The sequence below is a fragment of the Mobula birostris genome, chromosome 5 (genome assembly GCF_030028105.1).
Source record: "Mobula birostris isolate sMobBir1 chromosome 5, sMobBir1.hap1, whole genome shotgun sequence".
In the NCBI taxonomy this organism is placed as follows: Eukaryota; Metazoa; Chordata; class Chondrichthyes; order Myliobatiformes; family Myliobatidae; genus Mobula; species Mobula birostris.
This window is the reverse complement of record NC_092374.1, coordinates 7064042-7086371: the sequence shown is the minus strand read 5'-3', so window position 1 is coordinate 7086371 and position 22330 is coordinate 7064042. Positions and strand designations below refer to the sequence as shown.

At 54.8% G+C, this 22330-nt stretch overlaps 1 protein-coding gene across 3 annotated transcripts in view; it reads left to right on the top strand.

Moving 5' to 3' along the window:
• The window catches only part of egflam (EGF-like, fibronectin type III and laminin G domains), a 166297-nt gene that overhangs the window by 71239 nt on the left and 72728 nt on the right, over positions 1–22330 (top strand). For all 3 annotated transcript variants that reach the window (XM_072257543.1, XM_072257544.1, XM_072257542.1), the window contains 4 exons: positions 9825–9925; positions 13866–13969; positions 17403–17547; positions 21803–21992. In XM_072257543.1, coding sequence (XP_072113644.1) covers positions 9825–9925; positions 13866–13969; positions 17403–17547; positions 21803–21992 — 540 coding nt within the window. The remainder of the gene's footprint in view (positions 1–9824; positions 9926–13865; positions 13970–17402; positions 17548–21802; positions 21993–22330) is intronic.

Below are 22330 nucleotides of genomic sequence, written 5' to 3'. Positions count from 1 at the left end.
AGAGGCCGCTTCACTCTGTGTCTGACCCCAGCAGTGTATGATGGGACAGTGTAGAGGGAGCGCCACCTGTTTCTGGTCCTGGGAGTGTGTGATGGTACAGTGTAGAGGGACCGCCACCTTGTATCTAACCCTGGGTGTGTGTTATGGGATGGTGTAGTGGGATGGCCACCTAGTATCTAACCCAGGGAATGTGTGATGGAACAGGGTAGAGGGAGCACCATCTAGTGTCTAACCCTGGGTATGTGTGATGTGACAGTGTAGAAGGAGCTTCACCCAGTGTCTAACCCTGGGATTCTGTGATGGAACAGTGTAGAGGGAGCGCCACCTAGTGTCGAACCGTGGGAGTGTGTGATAGGACCGTGTAGAGGGAGCGCCACCTAGTGTCTAACCCTGAGCGTGTGTGATGGGCAGTGTAGAGGGAGCGCCATCTAGTGTCTAACCTTGGGAGTGTGTGATGCAACAGTGCAGAGGGAGCTTCACCCAGTTTCTAACCCTGGGATTGTGTGATGGGATACTGTAGAGGGAGTTTCATTCTGAATCGGACTCTGGGAGTGTGTGATGGGACAGTTTAGAGGGATCTTCACTCTGTGTCTGATCCCGGGAGCGTGTGATGGGACACTGAAGAAGGAGCGCCACCTACTGTCTGACCTTGGGTGTGTGTGATGGGACCGTGTAGCGGGAGAGCCACCTAGTGTCTAAAACTGGGAGTCTGTGATGGGACAGTGTAGAGGCAGCACCACCTAGTGTCTAATCCATGGAGTGTGTGATGGGACCGTGAAGAGGGAGCACCAGCTAGTGTATGACCCTGGGTACGTGTGATGGGACAGTGTAGAGGGAGCTTCACTCTGTATCTAACCTCGAGTGAGTCTGATGGGACGGTGTAGAGGCAGCGCCACCTAGTGTCTAACACTGGGAGTGTGTGATGGGACAGCGTCAACGTAGCGCCACTTAGTGTCTAACCCCGGGAGTGTGTGAAGGGACAGTGTAGCGGGAGCGCCACCTAGTGTCTAATCCATGGAGTGTGTGATGGGTCCATGAAGAGGGAGCAACAGCTAGTGTATGACCCTGGGAGTGTGTGATGGGACAGTGTAAAGGGAGCTCCACTATGCATCTAACCTCGAGGGAGTCTGATGGGTTGGTGTAGAGGGAGCACCACCTAGTGTCTGACTCTGCGAGTCTGTGATGTGACAGTCTAGAGGGAGCTTCACCAAGTGTCTGACCCCGGGAGTGTGTGATGGGACAGTGTAGAGGGAGCTTCACTCTGTGTCTGACCCCAGTAGTGTGTGATGGGACAGTGTAGAGGGAGCGCCACCTAGTTTCTGGTCCTGGGAGTGTCTGATGGTACAGTGTAGAGGGACCGCCACCTTGTGTCTAACCTTGGGAGTGTGTTATGGGATGGTGTAGCGGGACGGCCACCTGGTGTCTAACCCTGGGAGTGTGTGATGCAACAGTGTAGAGGGAGCTTCACCCTGTTTCTAACCCTGGGATTGTGTGATGGGACACTGTAGAGGGAGTTTCACTCTGAATCGGACTCTGGGAGTGTGTGATGGGACAGTTTAGAGGGATCTTCACTCTGTGTCTGACCCCGGGAGTGTGTTATGGGACACTGTAGAAGGAGCGCCACCTACTGTCTGACCCTGGGTGTGTGTGATGGGACCGGGTAGTGGGAGCGCCACCTAGTGTCTAACCCTGGGAGTCTGTGATGGGACAGTGTAGAGGCAGCGCCACCTAGTGTCTAATCCATGGAGTGTGTGATGGGACCGTGAAGAGGGATCACCAGCTTGTGTATGATCCTGGGAATGTGTGATGGGACAGTGTCGAGGGAGCTTCACTCTGTATCTAACCTCGAGAGAGTCTGATGGGACGGTGTAGAGGGACCGCCACCTAGTGTCGGACTCTGGGAGTGTGTGATGGGACGGTGCAGATGGAAAATCACTCTGCGTCTGACCCCGGGAGTGTGTGATGGGACAGTCTAGAGGGAGCACCACCTAGTCTCTAACCCTGGGAATGTTTGATGGGATGGTCTAGACGGAGTACCAGCTAGTGTCTGACCCTGCGACTGTGTGCTAAAACAGTGTAGAACGAGTGCCACCTACTGTCTAACCCCGAGGCTGTGTGATGGGACGGTCTAGAGGGAGAGCCACATAGTGTCTAACCCAGGCAGTGTGTGATGGAACAGTGTAGAGGGAATGCCACCTAGTATCTAACCCAGGGAGTGTGTTATGGGATGGTGTAGCGGGACCGCCACCTAGTGTCTAACACTGGGAATGTGTGATGCAACAGTGTAGAGGGAGCTTCACCCAGTGTCTAATCCTGGGATTGTGTGATGGGACACTGTAGAGCGAGCTTCACTCTGTGTCGGACTCTGGAGTGTGTGATGGGACAGTGTAGAGGGAGCTTCACCCAGTGTCTAATCCTGGGATTGTGTGATGGGACAGTGTAGAGCGAGCTTCACTCTGTGTCGGACTCTGGAGTGTGTGATGGGACAGTGTAGAGGGAGCTTCACCCAGTGTCTAACCCTGGGATTGTGTGATGGGACAGTGTAGAGGGAGCTTCACTCTGTGTCTGACTCTGGGAGTGTGTGATGGGACAGTGTAGAGGGAGCGCCACCTAGTGTCTAAACCTGGGAGTCTGTGATGGGACAGTGTAGAGGCAGCGCCACCTGGTGTCTAACACTGGGAGTGTGTGATGGGACAGTGTAGAGGGAGCGCTACCTAGTATCTGGTCCTGGGAGTGTCTGATGGTACAGTGTAGAGGGACTGCCACCTGGTGTCTAACACTGGGAATGTGTGATGCAACAGTGTAGAGGGAGCTTCACCCAGTGTCTAATCCTGGGATTGTGTGATGGGACAGTGTAGAGGTAGCTTCACTCTGTGTCGGACTCTGGGAGTGTGTGATGGGACCGTGAAGAGGGAGCTTCACTCTGTGTCTGACTCTGGGAGTGTGTGATGCGACAGTGTAGAGGGAGCGCCACCTAATTTCTGATCCTGGGAGTGTCTGATGGGACAGTGCAGAGGGACCGCCACCTAGTGGCTAACCCAGGGAGTGTGTTATGGGATGGTGTAGCGGGAGTGCCACCTAATGTCTAACCCTGGGCATGTGTGATGTGACAGTGTAGAGAGAGCTTCATCCAGCGTGTAACCCTGGGATTATGTGATGGGACAGTGTAGAGGGAGCGCCACCTAGTGTCTAACACTGGGAGAGTGTGATGGGACAGCGTAGAGGGAGCTTCACTCTGTGTTTGACCCCGGGATTGTGTGATGGGACACTGTGGAAGGAGCGCTACCTACTGTCTGACCCTGGGTGTGTGTGATGGGACCCTGCAGCGGGCGCACCACCTAGTGTCCAAACCTGGGAGTCTGTGAAGGGACAGTGTAGCGGGAGCGCCACCTAGTGTCTAATCCATGGAGTGTGTGATGGGACCGTGAAGAGGGAGCAACAACTAGTGTATGACTCTGGGAATGTGTGATGGGACAGTGTAAAGGGAGCTTCACTATGCATCTAACCTCGAGGGAGTCTGATGGGTTGGTGTAGAGGGAGCACTACCTAGTGTCTGACTCTGCGGGTCTGTGATGTGACAGTCTAGAGGGAGCTTCACCAAGTGTCTAACCCTGGGATTGTGTGATGGAACAGTGCAGAGGGAGTTCCATCTAGTGTCAAACCCTGAGTGTGTGTGATGTGACAGTGTAGAGGGAGCTTCACCTAGTGTCTGACCCCGGGAGTGTGTGATGGGACAGTGTAGAGGGAGTGCCACCTAATGGCTGACCCCGGGAATGTGTGATGGGACAGTGTAGAGGGAGCTTCACTCTGTGTCTGACCCCAGTGGTGTGTGATGGAACAGTGTAGAGGGAGCGCCACCTAGTTTCTGGTCCTGGGAGTGTCTGATGGTACAGTGTAGAGGGACCGCCACCTTGTGTCTAACCTAGGGAATGTGTGATGGAACAGTGTAGAGGGAGCACCATCTAGTTTCTAACCCTGGGAGTGTGTGATGCAACAGTGTAGAGGGAGCTTCACCCAGTGTCTAACCCTGGGAGTGTGTGATGTGACAGTGTAGAGGGAGCTTCACCCAGTTTCTAACCCTGGGATTGTGTGATGGGACGCTGTAGAGGGAGTTTCACTCTGAATCGGACTCTGGAAGTGTGTGATGGGACAGTTTAGAGGGATCTTCACACTGTGTCTAACCCCGGGAGTGTGTGATGGGACACTGTAGAAGGAGCGCCACCTACTGTCTGACCCTTTTTTTTTAATTTTAGAAAAATACAAAATTCTTTATTACAAATGTCGGTGCTATACAATATTTACAAAACCAGTGACTAACGTATTTACTACACTACAAACACACAATACATGTTAAACCAATATATTGCCATCCTCATCAGTGATGGCAGTTACACCCCGCGGAGCCCAACGGTCCCGGAACACCTCTATGGTCGCCGTGGACTGTTCGTATTCCTTTTCAATGTTCACTCAGGCATGAACATACCCCCTAAACATAGCCAGGCAGTCCGCCTGGGGAGAACCTCCTGCCACCCTTTTCCAGGAGCCACAGATGGCAATTTTCGCCAGCCCCAGGAGCAAGTTGACAAGGACATCCTCATCCCTCTGTGCCCCCCTCCTTACTGGATGACCATATATGAATAGGGTGGGACTGAAATGCAACCAGAAGGCGAGAAGCAGCCCACGCAAATACGCCAAAAGGGGCTGCAGCCTCACACACTCCACGTACATATGGTACACGGTCTCCTCCAGTCCGCAGAAGTGACACGCGGCTGGGAGATCCGTGTACAGACTAAAGAACTTATTGCAGGGCACCGCTTTGTGCAGCACCCTCCAGCCGAGATCCCCAAGGTGCATGGGGAGGACTCCCTTGTAAAGGGACTTCCATTGGGGACCCCCCCTCACCTCCAGGTGGGAAGACCGACCGCCATGGCGTGTCGGGACGGTGGACAAGGGCTAGGAAGTGGAGGGTGTGGAGCAACAGCCCATAAAGGTACCTCCTGCCTGCATCCCTGAATGGGATTGTGGGTGTCGATGAGAGACGGCTCAAGTTGTGTGGATTCGTCTCTCGGGTAAGGCTGCGGGGCCTGGGCCCGACGAGCAGCTCAGCTTGAGTCGATCCACACACCTGAGCCGCACCGACATCCGTTGAGACAGGGCAAGGGTCGGCCAGGACCCCGCCCTCTGCCAGAGGAGGGGATTCCCGGCCTGAGGCAACCATGTTCCAGACTCTCAGTAGGTCCTGATAGAAGCCTGACAGCCTCTGCAAAGCAGCACGGCTGACACCCGCCGGCGGTAGCTGCATATCTTCGGCAAGGCTGTCTGACCCTGGGTGTGTGTGATGGGACCGGGTAGTGGGACCGCCACCTAGTGTCTAACCCTGGGAGTCTGTGATGGGACAGTGTAGAGGCAGCGCCACCTAGTGTCTAATCCATGGAGTGTGTGATGGGACTGTGAAGAGGGAGCTTCACTCTGTATCTAACCTCGAGAGAGTCTGATGGGATGGTGTAGAGGGAGCACCACCTAGTGTCTGACTCTGGGAGTGTGTGATGGGACGGTGCAGATGGAAAATCACTCTGCGTCTGACCCCGGAAGTGTGTGATGGGACAGTCTAGAGGGAGCACCACCTAGTCTCTAACCCTGGGAATGTTTGATGGGACGGTCTAGACGGAGTACCACCTAGTGTCTGACCCTGCGACTGTGTGATAAAACAGTGTAGAGCGAGTGCCACCTAGTGTCTAACCCCGAGGCTGTGTGATGGGACGGTCTAGAGGGAGAGCCACATAGTGTCTAACCCAGGCAGTGTGTGATGGAACAGTGTAGAGGGAGCTTCACTCTTTGTCCGACTCGGGGAGTGTGTGATGGGACAGTGTAGAGGGAGCGCCACCTACTGTCTGACCCTGGGAGTGTGTGATGGGACTGTGTAGCGGGAGCGCCACCTAGTGTCTAAACCTGGGAGTCTGTGATGGGACCGTGTAGAGGCAGCGCCACCTGGTGTCTAACACTGGGAGTGTGTGATGGGACAGCGTAGACGTAGCACCACCTAGTGTCTAATCCATGGAGTGTGTGGTGGGACGGTCCAGACGGAGTGCCACCTGGTGTCTAACCCCGGGAGTGTGTGAAGGGACAGGGTAGCGGGAGCGCCACCCAGTCTCTAACCCTGGGATTGTGTGATGGGACGGTCTCGACGGAGTGCCACCTAGTGTCTGACCCTGGGACTGTGTGATAGAACAGTGTAGAGCTAGTGTCATCTAGTGTCTAATCCCGAGGCTGTGTGATGGGACGGTCTAGAAGGAGAGCCAGATAGTGTCTAACGCAGGCAGTGTGTGATGGAACAGTGTAAAGGGAGCGCCACCTAGTGTTTAACCCTGGGATTGTGTGATGGGACAGTGTAGAGGGAGCTTCACTCTGTGTCTGACTCTGGGAGTGTCTGATGGGACAGTGTAGAGGGAGCTTCACTCTGTGTCTGACTCTGGGAGTGTATGATGGGACAGTGTAGAGGGACTGCCATCTAGTATCTAACCCAGGGAGTGTCTGATGGGAGGGTGTAGCGGGATCGCCACCTAGTGTGTAACCCAGGGAATGTGTGATGGAACAGTGTAGAGGGAGTTCCATCTAGTGTCAAACCCTGGGATTGTGTGATGGAAGTGTAGAGGGAGCTTCACCCAGTGTCTGACCCTGGGATTGTGTGATGTGACAGTGTAGAGGGAGCTTCACTCTGTGTCTGACGCCAGGAGTGTGTGATGGGACAGTGTAGAGGGAGCGCTACCTAATATCTGGTCCTGGGAGTGTCTGATGGTACAGTGTAGAGGGACCGCCACCTAGTATCTAACCCAGGGAGTGTGTTATGGGATGGTGTAGTGGGACCGCCACCTAGTGTCTAACACTGGGAATGTGTGATGCAACAGTGTAGAGGGAGCTTCACCCAGTGTCTAATCCTGGGATTGTGTGATGGGACACTGTAGAGCGAGCTTCACTCTGTGTCGGACTCTGGAGTGTGTGATGGGACAGTGTAGAGGGAGCTTCACCCAGTGTCTAATCCTGGGATTGTGTGATGGGACAGTGTAGAGCGAGCTTCACTCTGTGTCGGACTCTGGAGTGTGTGATGGGACAGTGTAGAGGGAGCTTCACCCAGTGTCTAATCCTGGGATTGTGTGATGGGACAGTGTAGAGCGAGCTTCACTCTGTGTCGGACTCTGGAGTGTGTGATGGGACAGTGTAGAGCGAGCTTCACTCTGTGTCTGACTCTGGGAGTGTGTGATGGGACAGTGTAGAGGGAGCGCCACCTAATTTCTGATCCTGGGAGTGTATGATAGGACACTGTAGAAGGAGCGCTACCTACTGTCTGACCCTGGGTGTGTGTGATGGGACCCTGTAGCAGGCGCGCCACCTAGTGTCTAAACCTGGGAGTCTGTGATGGGACAGTGTAGAGGCAGCGCCACCTAGTGTCTAACCCCGGGAGTGTGTGAAGGGACAGTGTAGTGGGAGCGCCACCTAGTGTCTAATCCATGGAGTGTGTGATGGGACCGTGAAGAGGGAGCAACAGCTAGTGTATGACTCTGGGAGTGTGTGATGGGACAGTGTAAAGGGAGCTTCACTATGCATCTAACCTCGAGGGAGTCTGATGGGATGGTGTAGAGGGAGTGCCACCTAATAGCTGACCCCAGGAGTGTGTGATGGGACAGTGTAGAGGGAGCGCCACCTAGTTTCTGACCCTGGGAGTGTGTGATGGGACAGTGTAGAGGGACCGCCACCTAGTGTCTAACGCAGGGAGTGTGTTATGGGATGGTGTAGTGGGACCACCACCTAGTGTCTAACCTAGGGAATGTGTGATGGAACAGTGTAGAGGGAGCACCACCTAGTTTCTAACCCTGGGAGTGTGTGATGCAACAGTGTAGAGGGAGCTTCACCCAGTGTCTAACCCTGGGATTGCGTGATGGGACAGTGTAGAGGGAGCTTCACTCTGTGTCGGACTCTGGGAGTGTGTGATGGGACAGTTTAGAGGGAGCTTCAGTCTGTGTCTGACTCTGGGAGTGAGTGATGGGACCGTGAAGAGGGAGCTTCACTCTGTGTCTGACCCCGGGAGTGTGTGATGGGACAGTGTGGAGCTTCACTCTGTGTCTGACCCCGGGAGTGTGTGATGGGACAGTGTGGAGCTTCACTCTGTGTCTGACCCCGGGAGTGTGTGATGGGATAGTGTAGAGGGAGCTTCACTTGTGTCTGACTCCAGGAGTGTGTGATGGGTTGGTGTCGTGGGAGCTTCACTCTGTAACAAGAGAAAATCTGCAGATGCTGGAAATCCAGGCAACAGACACAGAATGCTGGAGGAACTCAGCTGGTCGGGCAGTATCTGTGGAAAGGGTCTTGGCCCAAAACGCTAATTATTTACTTTTTTCCATAGATGCTGTCCGGCCTGCTGTGTTCCTCCAGAAGTTTGTGTGCGTGGCTTCATTCTGTGTTCTCTGGGTCCCTCAATGGGTGGGCCTGTGCTGCCCCCTGCTGTTGCATCTTGGGGTACACAGTTTATTTCTGAGCCCGTGGTACCTGTTTGACTGTAGCTGTCCATCTGTGACAAAAAGCCATCAATCCACTTGGCACCGGATGGATTTGAGTGAAGGAATTTTGTCACTCCTGCCTGGTCTCTGTCCTTTGCCTCTGGTTCCTTCACTAGCCCTGCAACACACATTAGCACCCCCTCCCCCCAACTTTTGTGTCCCATCCTCGCCCCCTCCCCCATTGTGGCTCCAACTCATGGAATGTTCCAACACAGAAACAGACCCTTCGGCCCAACTCATCCATGCTGACTGAGATGCCCATCTTTGCTTCCCTCCTTTCAGCTTCCTTCCCCACCCTTTCCTCCCTCCCTGCTGACACTCTGCCTCTTCCCCATTAACTCTCCTCCCTCTTCTCAACTGCTCCCCCTCTCCCTCTCTCCTGCTCTCTCACCCTCCGCACCTCTCTATCCCTCTCCCTCCCACTCTCCTTTCCCTCACTCTTTCACCCTGCCTCCTTTCTCTCTGCTTCTCTCTCCCCGTCTCTCCCCTCCCTCCCCGTCTCTCTCCTTCTCCCTCCTTTCCCTCACTCTTTCATGTTCCTTCCCTCTCTTTCTCCCTTCCCTCTCTTTCCTTTTCCCTCCCCCGTCGCTCTCCTTCTCCCTCCTTTCCCTCACTCTTTCACATTCCTCCCCCTCTCTCTCCTTCTCCCTCCCTCGTCTCTCTTCTCCCTGCCCTTTCTCTCTCCCCTTTCCCCTCCCCTTTCTCTCTTCTCCCTCCCCTTGCTCACTCTCAATCTCTCTTGCTTCTCTTTCTCCCCCTCTCTCATTCCCTCCTCTTTCCCCCTCCCTCTTTCCTTCCCTCCCCTCCTCTCTACCATTGTCTCTCTCTCTCTCTCTTTCATCTATCCCCCTCTTCCCCTCTTTCCCTCCCCTCTCTTTTCTCTATTTCTCACTCTCTCTTATTTCTCTCCCTCCCTCCCTCTCTCCCTCCCATTCTTTCCCTTCCCCTCCTCCTTTCTCTCACTCCCTTATTGCTCTTCCCCATCCTTGTCTCCCCTCCCTTCCCTTTCTCCCTGCCCTTCCTCTCTCCCCGTGTCTCCATCTTGCTCTCTCTTTCTCCCACTGCCTCTCCCGACTTTCCTTCCCTCTCTTTCCCTCCCTCTGTCTGTCCCTCTCTCCCTCGCAATCACACGCACCACTGATACCTGGGTGTCATTCAGCCTCTGAAGAGGGGTGATGCATGTCCGTTCCGCAGAGTAGTCTCGTTGTGACCCGTTGTGCCCACCCTCTCCCTCAGGGCTCCCACTGACCGGATCTCTCTCTGCCATTTCAGATATCTCCATTCAGTACCCCAAGTTCTACGGCCACTCTTACCTCACCTTCCAGCCCCTCAAGAACTCCTACCAGCGCTTCCAGATGACCCTGGAGTTTAGGGTGAGTGAAGGAGCCGTGGTAGTGTTGCAGATCATGTGACACTATTACAGCCGGGGGTGTCGGAGTTCAGAGTTCAATCCTTTGTAATGGGGTTGCACGTTCTCCCTATGGCCGTGTGGGTTTCCTTCGAGGTCTCCGGTTTCCTCCTGCATTCCAAAGACGTACCAGATCGTGGGTTAATTGTTCATTGTTAATTGGTCATTGTAAATTGTGGTGGGTTCAATCGGTGGGTTTCTGGGTGGTGTGGCTCGTAGGGCTGGAAGGGTCTGTTCGGTGCAGTGTCTCTAAATTAATAAAACTATTAAGGCTGAGGACTGGAGGAGAGAATGCCCACAAATTCTGGGTCCATCGAGGCTCCACTGGGGCCGAGGGTGGGGGGAGGGTGAGTAGGCCATTCGGTCCGTCAAATCTGCTCCCATTCCGTCATGGCTGATTGGCCTTCCCTCTCAAGCCTATCCTGCCGGCTTCACACAACCTTTGATGCCCTGAATAATCACAAACTATCGACCTCCGCTTTAAATATACCCAATGAACTGGCTTCTCCAGCAGTGAATTACAGATTCACCACCCTCTGGCTAAAGAAATTGCTCCTCATCTCTGTTCTAAATGGACATCGCTCTATTCTGAGGCTGTGCCCTCTGGTCCTGGACTCCCCCACTAATGGAGAGTGGGGACCGTTTGTGAGGTCAGGGTCATTGGTTGTGGGTGTGGAAGTGAATGTGAGGGCTGGCGAAGCAGTTCCCCCAATGTTTGGGGAGGGGTTTACCTTAACTTCAAATCGTTCTCAGATTTGACTCAGATGGGCAGAAAGACACAGGCTCCAATTCTCTACAAAACAACGTTTATTAGGATTCAGAATCAGGCTGAATATCACTGGCATATGTTGTGAAATGTGTTGTTTTGTGGCAGCGGTACATTAGTGAGGTGGTGTTCATGGGTTCATTATCCATTCAGACATCTGAATATCAAGGGGAAGGAACTGTTCCTGAATCATTAAATGTGTGTCTTCAGGCTCCTGTGCCTCCTCCCTGATGGTAGCAATGAGAAGAGGGCATGTCCCGGATGATGGGGGTTCGTAATGATGGATGCTGCCTTTCTGAGGTATCGCCTTTGAAGGAGTCCTCAATGGTGGAGAGGCTGGAGCCCATGATGGGACTGGCTGAGTTTAGAACTCTCTGCAGCTTTTCCCGATCCTGCACAGTGACGACACAGACAGAGCAGGCATTAAAGTCTCTATCTAGAACGGAGCAGGCATTAAAGTCTCTATCTAGAACAGAGCCGGCATTAAAGTCTCTATCTAGAATGGAGCTGGCATTAAAGTCTCCATCTAGAACGGAGCAGGCATTAAAGTCTCTATCTAGAACAGAGCAGGCAGTAAAGTCTCCATCTAGAACAGAGCAGGCATTAAAGTCTCTATCTAGAACAGAGCAGGCATTAAAGTCTCTATCTAGAACAGAGCAGGCATTAACGTCTGCACCTAGAACAGAGCAGGTAGTAAAGTCTCCACCTAGAACAGAGCAGGCAGTAAAGTCTCCATCTAGAACAGAGCAGGCATTAAAGTCTCTATCTAGAACAGAGCAGGCATTAAAGTCTCTATCTAGAACAGAGCAGGCATTAACGTCTCCATCTAGAACAGAGCCGGCATTAAAGTCTCTATCTAGAACAGAGCAGGCATTAACGTCTCCATCTAGAACAGAGCCGGCATTAACGTCTCCATCTAGAACAGAGCCGGCATTAACGTCTCCATCTAGAACAGAGCCGGCATTAACGTCTCCATCTAGAACAGAGCAGGCAGTAAAGTCTCCATCTAGCTGTGCGCAGGCCCCTCTCACTGCATCACACCTCCCTCTCAATCCATGGTGCTCTTCACAACCAGCCCGTCAGTGAGGCCTCAAAAAAAAACCCCTCAAACTCTCTACTTTTGTACCCCTCCACTGATATAAAGGCTGCAGTAAGTGGACCATTACGTTTTCACCCTCTGAAACCACAGAATCAGAACCAGTATTGTTTGTCACCTCTCTTCACAAGCCCAGTTCAAAGTAAATGTCATACATACATGTCACCATATAAAACCCTGAGATTCATTTTCTTGTGGGCATACTCAATAAATCCAATAACCGTAATAGAATCAATGAAAGACCGCACCAACTTGGGTGTTGGACCAGTGTGCAAACGACACTAACTATGCGAAGGTAAATGGAAAGAAACAATAATAATAACTACATAAGTAATAAATACCGAGAACATGTGATGAAGGGCTTTTGAAAGTGGGAATATTTCAATGTTGGGGTGAGTGAAGCTGAGTGACGTTATCTCACCCCTGTGTCCAATCAAATTTCATGTTCCCAGTTCAAGATGTACATTTAATGTCAGAGAAATGTATACAATGTACATCCTGAAATGCTTTTTCTTCGCAAACATCCGCGAGAACAGAGGAGTGCCCCAAAGAATGAATGACAGTCAAATGTTAGAACCCCAAAGCCCCCACGTGTAATCAGCAGCAAAGCAACGATCTCCCCCACCACCAGCAAAAAGCATCGGCACCCCCCACCAAGCACTCAAGTGTGCAGCAAAACATCAATAAAGACACAGACTTGCAGTACCTCAAAGACTACTTGTTCACCCAGTAATTCGACATACCATAGGCTCTCTCTCTCTCCCTAGTAAGGGAAAAAGAGGTGTCCCCATTTTACAGGGACAGGGGAGACATAACAATCAACGCGCTGATTTACGATGTTAAAAGTCTGCTGCATCACTTTTTCTGAACTCTGTGCCCAAGGAGCTCGGGTCTCTGGGCACACAGCCAGCAGCCAGCTCGCTGCTTTTGATCTTCCGTCTGCCACGACACACCAGGCAATGGCACAGTCGTTCCCACAGTTGCATTGCATTCTCATGATCACAATCAGAGTTCTTACGTAACGTTTTTATTTATTTACCGACAGAGCAGAGAGTGGACCCTTCCTTCCAGTCCTTCAACACCACCCAGCAACCCCCGACAACCACAATTAACCCTAACCTAACCAGGGGAGAGTTACAATGGCCGGTTTGGACTGTGGGAGGAAACCGGAGAACCCAGGGAAAGCCCAGGCACTCCACGGGGAGGACGTACAGAGACTCCCTACAGAACAGTGCCGGGACTCAACACTGAACTCCCGAACACCCTCAGCTGTCATAGCGTCGCGCTACGCAACTCGGGCACCTACAGTTCCGTTACCTTCAAGGCCACGGTGGTGGGGAAATTTCTGACAAGCACAAGGATTAACCCTTTACGATACAGAGGGATTGCCGTGCCTTGGGGGCAGTGGGGGCTGTGGTCAGAGGAGGTTGGAGGGCGAGGAATCATTGTCTCACAGCAAGAGGAGTTACGCGGCCCTCCAGTAATGGCGCAGGGCGCCATGTCTGTGTCTCCCTCCTGCATTCACACGGCCTGCCTGCGTTGATCTAGTCTCCACACTTATGTAGCCTGACTGCATTTATGCTGCCCCCTTGCACAAACAAACACCTCCCCATTTTACACAGACCTTCCGGTTTATGCAGATTCCCTGTATGTGCATAGTCCTAATGCATTTCCGCAGTCTTCATGCATTTCTGCAGCTCTGTTGCTCTTATCAAGCCTTCAGCATCTACACAGCAATTCTGTGTTTATGCAGACGTCCCATATTTACGCAGACGCTCCGTGCTTACACAGATGCTCTGTGTTTATACAGAGCAATCCCGTGTTTACGCAGATCTCCTGAGGATGTATGCAAGTTTGTCATGGCTCTGGGGAGTGGCAGAGGAGATTGGGTTAACAGCGTGGTGAAGAAGGGAAAACCAGGGAGCCCAGACCTAGCAGATTTGATAGGCCAAAGGGCCTCCTTGGGTGGCCCAGTCAGTGAGGTGGGGTGGGGGCAGACCGTGTGCCGCCCCAGGCTGATGGCTCTGGCCTTTGTGTCCACAGGCGGAGGACAGCGATGACGGGCTGTTACTGTACTGCGGTGAGAACGAGATGGGACGCGGGGACTTCCTCTCCCTGGCCATCGTCCGCAGGCACCTCCAGTTCAGGTCAGTTCTCTCACTGCACAGACCCACACAACACAGACTGATCCCGCGCTTGGGCAGCACGTTGGCGTTTACACAGCTCTCCCGCGTCTACAGAGCCCTCTGCCATACACAGTCCATCCCTGTTTACACAGCACTCTGCATTTAAACGCTGTCCTGCCTTTACACTGCAATCCTGCATTTTCACCGACTCTGGCAATTACACAGCTCTCCCACGTTTATATATTTTTCTCTGCACTGACAAACCCTCAGCACATAGAACACCACAGCACAGTTCAGGCCCTTCAGCCCACAATAATGTTCTGGCCCTATGGTCTACTCTGAGATCCATCTAACCCTTCACTCCCACCTAGCCCTCCATTGTTCTATCATCCACGTGCCTATGTAAGAGCTATCTAAAACTACAGAACGTACCTGCCTCTACCACTACCCCAGCAGGACGTTCCACACACCCAATGCTCTCTGTGTAAAAAGAACTACCTCTGACATTCCCTGCCTTAACTTTCCACCAATCACATTAAAATTATGCCCTCTTGCGTTAACCATTTCCACCCTGGAGAAAAGTCTCTGGCTGGATCACTGGATCAATGCCTCTTATAATATTGTACACCTCTATCAAGTCACCTCTTATCCTCTTTCAAAAGAGGGAAAACCCCAGCTCACTCAACCCCTCATAAGAGATGTCTCTAATCCAGACAGCATGTTGGTAAATCTCCTCTGCACCCTTTCTAAAGCTTCCACGTCCTTCCTACAATGAGGTGACTAGAACTGAACACAATTCTGCAAGGGTGGTCTAACTGGAGTTTACAGAGCTGCAATATTACCTCTTGGCTCTTGAACTCAATCCCATAGTTAATGAAGGTTAGCACACGATATGCCTCCTTAACAACCTTATCCACTTGCACGGCAACTTTGAGGGATCCATGGACCTGGACTCCAAGATCCCGCTGTTCCTCCACACTGTGAAGGATCCTGCGCTGAATCGTGTAACATTCAAATTTGACCTTCCAAAGTGAATCACTTCACATTTTCCTGGACTGCACTCCACCTCCAGGCCAGCTCCGCATCTTGTCAATATCCTGTCAATGCTGTTCACAACTTCGCCAACCTTCACGCCATCTCCAAACTCCCAGCTGGTGTTTTATACAAAGATATGTTCATTCCAGATTACATTCTACAGCAGGCATGGGCTCATTAACAATGACAAATACAATCACTAACATCAATTGAATTAAAGTGTTCCCATCCCTGTCAAGAATGGTGTTTATCCCCTCAGTCCCCACACCCCCTCACTCCCTTGGTGCCCATGCCCCCCGCTCCCTCGGTCCCCACGCCCCCTCACTCCCTCGGTGCCTACGCCCCCTCACTCCCTCAGTCCCCACACCCCCTCACTCCCTCGGTCCCCATGCCCCCTCACTCCCTCGGCCCCCACGCCCCCTCACTCCCTCAGTCCCCACACCCCCTCACTCCCTCGGTGCCCATGCCCCCCGCTCCCTCGGTCCCCACACCCCCTCACTCCCTCAGTCCCCACACCCCCTCACTCCCTCGGTCCCTATGCCCCCTCACTCCCTCGGTGCCTACGCCCCCTCACTCCCTCGGTCCCCACGCTCCCTCACTCCCTCAGTCCCCACACCCCCTCACTCCCTCGGTGCCTACGCCCCCTCACTCCCTCGGTCCCCACGCCCCCTCACTCCCTCGGTCCCTATGCCCCCTCACTCCCTCGGTGCCTACGCCCCCTCACTCCCTCGGTCCCCACACCCCCTCACTCCCTCGGTCCCCATGCCCCCTCACTCCCTCGGTGCCTACGCCCCCTCACTCCCTCGGTCCCTATGCCCCCTCACTCCCTCGGTGCCTACGCCCCCTCACTCCCTCAGTCCCCACACCCCCTCACTCCCTCGGTCCCCACACCCCCTCACTCCCTCGGTCCCTACGCCCCCTCACTCCCTCAGTCCCCACACCCCCTCACTCCCTCGGTCCCTATGCCCCCTCACTCCCTCAGTCCCCACACCCCCTCACTCCCTCGGTCCCCATGCCCCCTCACTCCCTCGGTCCCCACGCCCCCTCACTCCCTCAGTCCCCACACCCCCTCACTCCCTCAGTCCCCACACCCCCTCACTCCCTCGGTCCCTATGCCCCCTCACTCCCTCAGTCCCTACGCCCCCTCACTCCCTCAGTCCCCACGCCCCCTCACTCCCTCAGTCCCCACACCCCCTCACTCCCTCGGTCCCTATGCCCCCTCACTCCCTCGGTGCCTTCTGCATCTCCACTCCCGTCCTGGGTTTGTGCAATACTTTGTTTGGGCCGAATGCTCTTGTATCTTACGGCCTTTCACTTCCACAGCCTTGCAGGTTGATAAAGGCTTGTTCACACTCTGTACACACACAACGTTCTGACACTTACAGCCCTGGAGACACTCCTCTCCCTGGGTGTAAAACCCACTGATACATCAATTACACAGCTCCCCTGGGTTTAGATGATCCGACTGAGTTTGCTGTGTGTGTGTGTGGGTGAGTGTGTGACTGTGTGTGTGTGTGTGTGACTGTGTGTGTGTGTGTGTGGGTGAGTGTGTGTGTGTGTGTGTGAGTGTGTGTGTGTGTGTGTGTGTGTGTGTGTGTGGGTGAGTGTGTGTGTGTGTGTGTGTGTGAGTGTGTGTGGGTGTGTGTGTGACTGTGTGTGTGTGTGTGACTGTGTGTGTGTGTGGGTGAGTGTGTGTGTGTGTGTGAGTGTGTGTGGGTGTGTGTGTGACTGTGTGTGTGTGTGTGGGTGAGTGTGTGTGTGTGTGTGTGAGTGTGTGTGGGTGTGTGTGTGACTGTGTGTGTGTGTGTGTGTGTGACTGTGTGTGGGTGAGTGTGTGACTGTGTGTGTGTGTGTGGGGGGGGGAGAGTGTGTGGGTGAGTGTGTGTGTGGGTGTGTGTGTGACTGTGTGTGTGTGTGTGTGTGTGACTGTGTGTGTGTGTGTGGGTGAGTGTGTGTGTGTGTGTGTGAGTGTGTGTGGGTGAGTGTGCGACTGTGTGTGTGTGTGTGGGGGGGGAGAGTGTGTGTGTGGATGAGTGTGAGTGGGGGTGTGTGTGTGTCTGTGTGTGGGTGAGGGTGTGTGTGTGTGTGTGTGTGTGTGTGTGTGTGTGGGCGGGTGTGTGTGTGTGTGTGTGTGTGTGTGTGTGTGTGTGTGGGTGAGGGAACGAGGAGGGGTGTGGAACGATGGGGTCCTTTCGGTCCCAGTACAACCTCCGCGACCAAAGTCTGGTCTGGTCCGGTCCCGGGCAGGACGCGCTGGCAGCTGTGCTGAAATACAGAGAAACGCCATCTCCTCGCCCAATCGCTCATCCGGTGCTGGGATCCTCCTGTGCCCTTACCTGGAAGGATGTGGGTTGAAAGGGGTGGGGTGCGTGGGTCCAGACCTGGCACGGGGACAATGCGTGTGACCGTCCGTCCGCAGGTTTAACTGCGGCACGGGGGCAGCGGTGCTGGAGACCGAGAGCGAAGTGCAGCCCCAGCGCTGGCACAAGGTCACCCTGTCCCGGGATGGCGTCGATGGCTGGCTCCGGCTCGACAATGACACACCCGTCTCCGGCAGTTCCAAGGTACAGGAGTGGGAGGGGACTGGGAGGATATGTGGGGTGAGGGATGGTGATGGGTGGGAAGACACCTATCCTACCAAACAGCCACAGACTAAGCTCCCAAAAAACTCCTCCGGCACCTCAGGATAGGGCACCCTGTCAACAGCTCAATCGGTAACGAAGGTGGGACTGGACATCAGGAAGAACCTAGTGTTGGGCTGGGGGTGAGGGGTTGGTGTAGTGTTGGACTGCGGTGAGGGGTTTGTGTAGTATTCGGCTGGGATTCTCTGGGAAATGGTCTGGGTGTGGCAGTGGAGGTTCTGTGGGGAGTGGTCTGGGCGTGGCAGTGAGGGGTCTGTGGGGAATGGTCTGAGTGTGGCAGTGAGGGGTCTGTGGGGAATGGTCTGGGTGTGGCAGTGGGGATTCTGTGGGGAATGGTCTGGGTGTGGCAGTGGGGGTTCTGTGGGGGAATGGTCTGGGTGTGGCAGTGAGGGGTCTGTGGGGAATGGTCTGGGTGTGGCAGTGAGGGTTTTGTGGGGAATGGTCTGGGTGTGGCAGTGGGGGTTCTGTGGGGAATGGTCTGGGTGTGGCAGTGGGGGTTCTGTGGGGAATGGTCTGGGTGTGGCAGTGAGGGGTCTGTGGGGAATGGTCTGGGTGTGGCAGTGGGGGTTCTGTGGGGAATGGTCTGGGTGTGGCAGTGGGGGTTCTGTGGGGAATGGTCTGGGTGTGGCAGTGGGGATTCTGTGGGGAATGGTCTGGGTGTGGCAGTGAGGGTTCTGTGGGGAATGGTTTGGGTGTGGCAGTGAGGGGTCTGTGGGGAATGGTCTGGGTGTGGCAGTGAGGGTTTTGTGGGGAATGGTCTGGGTGTGGCAGTGGGGGTTTTGTGGGGAATGGTTTGGGTGTGGCAGTGGGGGTTTTGTGGGGAATGGTTTGGGTGTGGCAGTGGGGGTTCTGTGGGGGAATGGTTTGGGTGTGGCAGTGAGGGGTCTGTGGGGAATGGTCTGGGTGTGGCAGTGAGGGTTCTGTGGGGAATGGTTTGGGTGTGGCAGTGGGGGTTCTGTGGGGAAGGGTTTGGGTGTGGCAGTGGGGATTCTGTGGGGAATGGTCTGGGTGTGGCAGTGAGGGTTCTGTGGGGAATGGTTTGGGTGTGGCAGTGGGGATTCTGTGGGGAATGGTCTGGGTGTGGCAGTGGGGGTTTTGTGGGGAATGGTTTGGGTGTGGCAGTGGGGGTTTTGTGGGGAATGGTTTGGGTGTGGCAGTGGGGGTTCTGTGGCGGAATGGTTTGGGTGTGGCAGTGAGGGGTCTGTGGGGAATGGTCTGGGTGTGGCAGTGAGGGTTCTGTGGGGAATGGTTTGGGTGTGGCAGTGGGGGTTCTGTGGGGAATGGTTTGGGTGTGGCAGTGGGGATTCTGTGGGGAATGGTCTGGGTGTGGCAGTGAGGGTTCTGTGGGGAATGGTTTGGGTGTGGCAGTGGGGATTCTGTGGGGAATGGTCTGGGTGTGGCAGTGGGGATTCTGTGGGGAATGGTCTGGGTGTGGCAGTGGGGATTCTGTGGGGAATGGTCTGGGTGTGGCAGTGGGGGTTCTGTGGGGGAATGGTCTGGGTGTGGCAGTGGGGGTTCTGTGGGGAATGGTTTGGGTGTGGCAGTGGGGATTCTGTGGGGAATGGTCTGGGTGTGGCAGTGAGGGTTCTGTGGGGAATGGTCTGGGTGTGGCAGTGGGGATTCTGTGGGGGAATGGTCTGGGTGTGGCAGTGGGGATTCTGTGGGGAATGGTCTGGGTGTGGCAGTGGGGGTTCTGTGGGGGAATGGTCTGGGTGTGGCAGTGGGGGTTCTGTGGGGAATGGTTTGGGTGTGGCAGTGGGGATTCTGTGGGGAATGGTCTGGGTGTGGCAGTGAGGGTTCTGTGGGGAATGGTCTGGGTGTGGCAGTGAGGGTTCTGTGGGGAATGGTTTGGGTGTGGCAGTGGGGGTTCTGTGGGGAAGGGTTTGGGTGTGGCAGTGGGGATTCTGTGGGGAATGGTCTGGGTGTGGCAGTGAGGGTTCTGTGGGGAATGGTTTGGGTGTGGCAGTGGGGATTCTGTGGGGAATGGTCTGGGTGTGGCAGTGGGGGTTTTGTGGGGAATGGTTTGGGTGTGGCAGTGGGGGTTTTGTGGGGAATGGTTTGGGTGTGGCAGTGGGGGTTCTGTGGCGGAATGGTTTGGGTGTGGCAGTGAGGGGTCTGTGGGGAATGGTCTGGGTGTGGCAGTGAGGGTTCTGTGGGGAATGGTTTGGGTGTGGCAGTGGGGGTTCTGTGGGGAATGGTTTGGGTGTGGCAGTGGGGATTCTGTGGGGAATGGTCTGGGTGTGGCAGTGAGGGTTCTGTGGGGAATGGTTTGGGTGTGGCAGTGGGGATTCTGTGGGGAATGGTCTGGGTGTGGCAGTGGGGATTCTGTGGGGAATGGTCTGGGTGTGGCAGTGGGGATTCTGTGGGGAATGGTCTGGGTGTGGCAGTGGGGGTTCTGTGGGGAATGGTTTGGGTGTGGCAGTGGGGATTCTGTGGGGAATGGTCTGGGTGTGGCAGTGAGGGTTCTGTGGGGAATGGTCTGGGTGTGGCAGTGGGGGTTTTGTGGGGAATGGTCTGGGTGTGGCAGTGAGGGTTCTGTGGGGAATGGTCTGGGTGTGGCAGTGGGGATTCTGTGGGGAATGGTTTGGGTGTGGCAGTGGGGATTCTGTGGGGAATGGTCTGGGTGTGGCAGTGGGGATTCTGTGGGGAATGGTCTGGGTGTGGCAGTGGGGATTCTGTGGGGAATGGTCTGGGTGTGGCAGTGGGGGTTCTGTGGGGGAATGGTCTGGGTGTGGCAGTGGGGGTTCTGTGGGGAATGGTTTGGGTGTGGCAGTGGGGATTCTGTGGGGAATGGTCTGGGTGTGGCAGTGAGGGTTCTGTGGGGAATGGTCTGGGTGTGGCAGTGGGGATTCTGTGGGGAATGGTCTGGGTGTGGCAGTGGGGATTCTGTGGGGAATGGTCTGGGTGTGGCAGTGGGGGTTCTGTGGGGGAATGGTCTGGGTGTGGCAGTGGGGGTTCTCTGGGGAATGGTTTGGGTGTGGCAGTGGGGATTCTGTGGGGAATGGTCTGGGTGTGGCAGTGAGGGTTCTGTGGGGAATGGTCTGGGTGTGGCAGTGGGGATTCTGTGGGGAATGGTTTGGGTGTGGCAGTGGGGATTCTGTGGGGAATGGTCTGGGTGTGGCAGTGAGGGTTCTGTGGGGAATGGTTTGGGTATGGCAGTGGGGGTTCTGTGGGGAATGGTCTGGGTGTGGCAGTGGGGGTTTTGTGGGGAATGGTTTGGGTGTGGCAGTGGGGGTTTTGTGGGGAATGGTTTGGGTGTGGCAGTGGGGGTTCTGTGGGGGAATGGTTTGGGTGTGGCAGTGAGGGGTCTGTGGGGAATGGTCTGGGTGTGGCAGTGAGGGTTCTGTGGGGAATGGTTTGGGTGTGGCAGTGGGGGTTCTGTGGGGAATGGTTTGGGTGTGGCAGTGAGGGTTCTGTGGGGAATGGTTTGGGTGTGGCAGTGAGGGGTCTGTGGGGAATGGTCTGGGTGTGGCAGTGGGGGTTTTGTGGGGAATGGTTTGGGTGTGGCAGTGGGGGTTTTGTGGGGAATGGTTTGGGTGTGGCAGTGGGGGTTCTGTGGGGGAATGGTTTGGGTGTGGCAGTGGGGGTTCTGTGGGGAATGGTTTGGGTGTGGCAGTGAGGGTTCTGTGGGGAATGGTTTTGGTGTGGCAGTGGGGGTTCTGTGGGGAATGGTTTGGGTGTGGCAGTGAGGGTTCTGTGGGGAATGGTTTGGGTGTGGCAGTGGGGGTTTTGTGGGGAATGGTTTGGGTGTGGCAGTGGGGGTTTTGTGGGGAATGGTTTGGGTGTGGCAGTGGGGGTTTTGTGGGGAATGGTTTGGGTGTGGCAGTGGGGGTTTTGTGGGGAATGGTTTGGGTGTGGCAGTGGGAATGTCGGGGGAAGAGTTTAGCTGTGGCATGGGGCAGTGTTGGAGGGTTTGGTTGTGGTGCTAAGGGTATTGGGGGAAGGGTTTGGATGTGGCACTAAGGGTATCGGAAGGGTTTGAGTGAGGTGCTGAGGATATTGGGAAGGGTTTGAGTGAGGTGCTGAGGATTTCTGGGGAAGGATTTGGCTGTGGCATTGGGGTTCTGAGGGAAGGTTTTCAGTGTGGCACTGGGCATGTAGGGCAAAGGGTTTGGATGTGACGCCAGGACAGGAGCCCCCACCCCACAATTGACTGGGATCTTGCTGTTACCTGCAGGGCCGCTACTCCAGGATCACCCTCCGCACTCCGCTGTACCTGGGCGGAGCCCCGCGAGCCCATTGGCTTGTCCAGGTGGCAGAAGCCAATCAGGGATTCCGTGGCTGTGTCCAGTCGCTGGTGGTCAATGGCCAGAGGGTCAGCCTCAAACCCTGGCCCCAAGGTCTCGCTCTGAGTGGGGCTGACGTCGGTAAGGATGCCCCGTCTCTGAGCTGTTCGTCCTGCAGCCGTCGCAGGCCGGTGAGAACACCCCACCACTCACAGCTACGCACAAAAGCAGCCGTCTGGCAGAACTGGCCCAACTGGTCCGGGCTGACAGAAATGCCCACTGGTTATTCGGAGATAAAGTGTGGTTCAGGCCCTTCGAGACCAACAAGCCACACTCCCCAACACGCATATTGAACATAGTCATAGTCATACTTTATTGATCCCGGGGGAAATTGGTTTTCGTTACAGTTGCACCATAAATAATAAATAGTAATAGAACCATAAATAGTTAAATAGTGATATGTAAATTATGCCAGTAAA